Genomic DNA, 5,583 nt, shown 5'->3' on the forward strand with positions numbered 1-5,583 from the left:
AAACCTATGCTCTGATACCATGAGAAAACATGTGTGCCTCAGGATCTATGGAGCACTCTAAGGTGGATGGAACCTATGTGGAAACATGATGAAGAGAGTGCTCATGACATGTATCTCAAGTCAATTAGGTTCCAAGATAGATTAGCTTGGACTCATAAAGAGAATCTTGAGATAGTGCAAAGTGCTTGATTGATATTCCTTCAAATGAACCTCCCTTTTATAGGTGAGGGTACTTACATCCATTTGCTTGCTCACATGTGGGATATCTCCTCCATGCCATGTGGCAGCTTTCCCTTTGCTCATACCTTTGCTCTACATGTGCTCATGGCACCACAACTCTCAACAGGTGAGGAGGGGGACGAGGAGGCCGCACACAAACTAGAGACCGAGGGCGAGGAGAGGGAGGACGACGAGGAGGAGCAATAGTAGGATAGGACAATATTTAGTGGTTCAATATTTTGGCACTTTTGCCATTTTGTGAGGCCCGTGTCTTGTAGTGATAGACTAGATATGAGAATGGTGAGATTCTATGAAAATGGGCTAGGGGACAACCAATTTTTTTGGCATTCTTTTTTGTACAACAACCCATGGTTGTCTGATTTGTATGGTTGGTTTTTCAAACATAAATAGAAAGTTATTTTCTCTATAAAATATATGCATGTGTGTATGCCCGTGCTCATACCAATCTTGTTACCATCAAAACACACAAACAGTGGCATGCAATACACACAGACACACACACACACACACACACATGATTACCATGCACATGCACATGGATATCATGCATATTATTACCACACACACATGCAAGTATATATCACGCATATTATTACCACAGTGCACACATGCATGTGTATGTCGTGTGTTGCACCAATCTTGTTACCATCAACACACACACACACACACACACACACACACACACACACACACACACACACACACACACACACACTTTTGAATGTGTGTGTGTGTGTGTGTGTGCGTGCGTGCACATTTTTCCTCACTAACTACCTACATGCCAAACTTCAATTAAGGATGAATTTCCTTTTAAAAAATAATGCCTAAGCGAACAGAAATAAAACCATATGCTATTTCCCTTCGACAATAATCATAAATGAAATTTATCCATCCTTATTGATCCCACCTAGGAAATCTTTGAAATATGGTCTAGCAACTAGGATGGAGGGCTATAGTGACTTGGTAATGATGTGTAGCCAAAAGAATTCCACACCCATGAAAGCTTGGCATTGTGTCTCTTTAAAAAAACATGAAAAAAACTTAGCTCTTTTAAACCTTATTTGAAATTTAGGCTTTTGAATATTTGTTTCTTATGTTGGAAACGATTTTGCAATCTATGTACCTCAATCTTAAGTCGAAAATGGAGTGCAAGAGAGTAAGTTTGCTCTCGCAGACTTGTGTAGTCTCCGCTCGAGTGATAAGTGAAGTGGAATCTCTAGCTTTATAAGTTATTGCAAAGCATCAAGCAATTGCTTATCTTGGAAAAATAATTTGACCCTCAATCATGGTAAATCCAAACCGCATAGAGGGCATCTTATGTGCACAAGCCTCATAGAAATGATAAAACAAATGCAATAGATTACTCCTTGTACAAATGTAATAGATCACTTTTTTTTCTCGCCACCTCAACTAATATTTTGAAAGAGCACTCGTGACGATACCTTGGTCATATTTTGTGGGTTGCGCGAACAATGTGCAAGTAAGGTAGTGGTATCCCTTTCAGTAGTGCCTAGTGTCCCTCTCTCAGCGCTCTCTGGTTGTAACCTCGCCGTTCATGGGGTGGCGCCCTTGATATGAAGCAATGCTTGGATGCACGAGCATATGCTTGTTTGCATGCATGGGCAGAAGAGGTGAGGAGTCGCCACATAGAGGCCAAGTGTCATGAGCAACCCCTCACTCACTCCCTTACAAAAGCACCCTCATTCTTCTCAACCTTCATCGCTTACTCGAGTCCTTAGCCCAGTACTAGCTTCAAGCTCAAGCTCCAGCTCTGGCTCAATCGCCCATAACTCCATCAATGGCTTCTTCTACCCTCTCTTCCCCTTCCATCGTCTACCCCTCCTTTTCCTTCTCATCTTCCTCCTTCCTGGCGTCCCCCTTCCCCCTCGCTCCCCTCCATTGCCACACCTCTCCTAAAACTAGGCTTGTTTCAGCTAAATGCAGCCTTTCAGAGGTACTGGAATCCTCGCAAGCACCTCTCCTCATCCTTGCCCACGGTGTTCCTCTGAGAACGTCGTCTTGCATTGTTGTAACCATTTAGACAGTACTCTTGTGCTCAGCGTACTGCGGAATGTACTGGTGTTAGTGGCGGCAATCTGAAGAGTGCTCGTTGGCTGCAGGATCAAACGTCTCGTAAAGCTACTCCTCGGCGTGAAATCTTGGCGGGTCTCGTGGCCACTGGTGCCGCCTTAGCTGTCTTCTCGAATGTCGCCTTGGCAGCTTCAGGACCTGGCACTTCTGGAGCCGAACAAACAGCCCAAAAGGCTGATGAGCTTTTGAAAGCGGCTGACAAGTTAAACATAGAGGAAGCACCCAGAAGATACGGCCCAGGAATCCCAGGGGCTGCCAAAGATCCCACCAAGAGTTCCCAGAAGTAATGCTCTGAAATTGTTTGCACTTAATTTCTGTGTGCGCACGCCGCACAAATCCGAGCGATATGCCGTACGCAGATCGATTCTTTATTCTTATTTGTAACACCATGCATTCCCTCGTTGTCTCAGGGCAGGAAGTGGAGCTATTGAGAGTTTGCAACAAGGAACTGCTAATGTGCAGCAAAGTGCAAAGGGCGCTGCAAGAAAAGCCGAGGGCAAGAAAAGCGAGGCAGAGAGTGCCGCAAAAGATATTGTGGGTCAAGCAGAGAGTAAAGTCAATAGCGGTGGAGTCTTCAGCTCTATTCAAGAGAGTATTCAGGTTGTAATGATCACTTCTAGTGTAGTATGTTCGCTTTCTTCTGTAGTAGTATGGGCTACGTGCTCTCTTTCGCCTTCTTCTGTAATAGTATGAATGTACGTGTTCAGAGTGCATTCTGGTTGTAGTGATGAATGCTCATAGTGATGAATTCTAGTGCAGTGTTTTCTTCGTGTGTTTCATAGAACACAATGGACATGGGAAAAACGGCACAAATATGGGCATATAATGCGTTTAATCCGAACTTTGTATTGCAGGGCCTGAGAGAGAGCGTAGCACAGAAGGGTAATGAAACCAAAAGTGCAGTAGAAGGCGCTGTTTCCGACGTCCAGAAAAAGGTGCAGTGAAATTGTTAAGACAGCAATGGATCGAAGCTATCGTGCAGCACAAATGGATTGACACAGCGATGCTCCATTCTGTCGCTAGTGCCAATCGCAGCATAGAGGTCTGGACTCTTGTAGATTTTATTCGGAGTCTTGTTGTAGTGTGTATCATTACCTTTGTTTCGATTTTCTTATAGTGCTTTGGAAACCTTAAATGTATTTTTTATATGAGAATACGGAATTTTATTTTGAGTGTGGATGAAAGCATATATTAGCATATATTAAATATTAAAAGGTAGACGGATGTGAAGAGAAGTTGTGCTAGCAAAATCCTTTGAGAAGGTTTGTCTGAGTTGGTTTTGAAGAGATTAAAAACAATATTTCTTGAAGGAGACTTGGCTTTGGCAATTTCATTTTCTCTACAAGTAGATTGCTTTATCATAAAAATCTATAGAATAGCCACTTAGTTCACTTTCACAAGAGATTAAAAACAATATTTCTTGAAGGAGACTTGGCTTTGGCAATTTCATTTTCTCTACAAGTAGATTGCTTTATCATAAAAACTATAGAATAGCCACTTAGTTCACTTTCACAAGTTTATCTCAGCGTGGTATTTGAAAAGGTTTATTTGAGGTGGTTTTTAAGAGATCAAAAAAAATATTTTTGGAGGAGACTTGGCTTTTGCAATATCATTTTCTCTACAAGCAGATTGCTTTATCATGGAAATCTATAGAATAGGCACTTGATTCACTTCACAAATTTATCTTAACATGGTTTTTAAGAGATTAAAAATAATTATTTCTAGAGGAGACTTGGCTTTTGCAATTTCATTTTCTCTACAAGGAGAATGCTTTATCATAGCATTCTTATATCATAACAAACTTGATTCACTTCACAAATTTATCTTAGCATGGTTTTTAAGAGATGAAAAAGAATATTTCTTAAGGAAACTTGTCTTTTGCACTTTTAATGAGCTTTTGCACTTTTATTGAGAGTGGGTTGTAAGAGATTAGAAATAGTATTTCTTAGGAAACTTGGCTTTTGCACTTTTTTTCAGTATAAGTAGAGCCCTATTCATAAAATTTATAGAATGGGCACTTCATTCCCTTTCACATACATTAGATTTTCTTATTCATAGACATCCTTTGACCCTTGTAATTACCTAATAAAAGTGTTGAAAAAAAAATTGTAAAAATATTCCTCACAATCACTCTCAATGTAATAAAATTATACATGTTTATCTATTATAGTTAAAACAACACATTTGTGACAAGAGCTTTCTACTTTATTTATTTCAACAAAATCTTAAAGATATTCCTCACAATCACTCTCAATGTAATAATATTATACATGTTTAACTATTTATTAAACACATTTGTGACGAGAGCTTTCTACTTTATTTATAACTTAAATAACAAGATATTTATGATCCATATGTTTCAAAATGTTCAAGTATTTTAACTTGGACTTATCTATCTAATCTCATTAAAAACATGCAAAATATAATCCCATAAATGTGTTCAAATGTTTAAATAACCTTTTTCGTTCAATTTGAATGGTCGAATGACTATATTTGGACATGGCATAATCCTCTAAGACAGTTTATGCTAGCATGGTTTTTAAAATATTAAAAATAGTATTTCTTAAGGAAACTTGGCTTTTACACAAGATGTAATTATAAAAATCTATTGAATGGGCATTTACAATAAATTTTCTTGTTCATAAACATCTTATGTACCAGGCTTGTAATTACCTAGCAATAGTGTTAGAAAACATTTCTTTTAAAAACATCCTTCATAATCATTCTCAATGTATAATATCCCTCGCATATATAACTACTTATCAAACACATTTATATCAATATGACAAGAACTTTCTAGTGTATTTATAGCATAAAGAACAAAATATTTATGGATATGTTTCAAAAAGTTGAAATAAGTATTAACTTGGAATTATCTATCTAATCTCATAAAACATTTCTTTAAAAAACATCCCTCACAATCACTCTCAATGTATAATATCCCTTGCAATCACTCAATGTAACATCCCTCACAATCACTTTAAATACATAATAATATTATACATATATAACTACTTATTATAATAAAACACATTTATATCAATATGACAAGAACTTTCTAGTGTATTTATAGCATAAAGAACAAAATATTTATGGATATGTTTCAAAAAGTTGAAATAAGTATTAACTTGGAATTATCTATCTAATCTCATAAAATACAATACATGTAAGAAAATGCAAGATTTCCCAAATAGAACCCCATAAACATGTTCAAATGGCCTTTTTTAGTCAATTTGAGTGGTTGAATGACTA

The 5,583-nt window shown here is 37.7% G+C and overlaps 1 protein-coding gene across 1 annotated transcript; it reads left to right on the top strand.

Annotated features, from left to right (window-relative positions):
- Positions 1-1,992: 1,992 nt before the first annotated feature.
- LOC147905455 (uncharacterized) lies at positions 1,993-3,360 on the top strand. The gene is made up of 4 exons (XM_087392680.1): positions 1,993-2,194; positions 2,361-2,614; positions 2,742-2,931; positions 3,186-3,360. The coding sequence occupies exons 1-4, from the start codon at positions 2,039-2,041 to the stop codon at positions 3,273-3,275; spliced, it is 690 nt and encodes a 229-aa protein (XP_087248806.1). The 5' UTR covers positions 1,993-2,038; the 3' UTR covers positions 3,276-3,360.
- Positions 3,361-5,583: the final 2,223 nt, after the last annotated feature.

This window comes from Dipteris shenzhenensis, chromosome 1 (assembly GCF_047967505.1).
Source record: "Dipteris shenzhenensis isolate YYH24624 ecotype China chromosome 1, Dip_SZ_1.0, whole genome shotgun sequence".
Classification (NCBI taxonomy): domain Eukaryota; kingdom Viridiplantae; phylum Streptophyta; class Polypodiopsida; order Gleicheniales; family Dipteridaceae; genus Dipteris; species Dipteris shenzhenensis.

What these genes read in the sequence shown, in the direction of transcription:
- LOC147905455 (XM_087392680.1), top strand. Translation starts at nt 2,039, where the DNA reads ATGGCTTCTTCTACCCTCTCTTCCCCTTCCATCGTCTACCCCTCCTTT. An exon ending in CCCACCAAGAGTTCCCAGAA is followed by an intron (nt 2,615 to 2,741) that starts GTAATGCTCTGA and finishes TCGTTGTCTCAG; the next exon opens with GGCAGGAAGTGGAGCTATTG. An exon ending in CTATTCAAGAGAGTATTCAG is followed by an intron (nt 2,932 to 3,185) that starts GTTGTAATGATC and finishes TTTGTATTGCAG; the next exon opens with GGCCTGAGAGAGAGCGTAGC.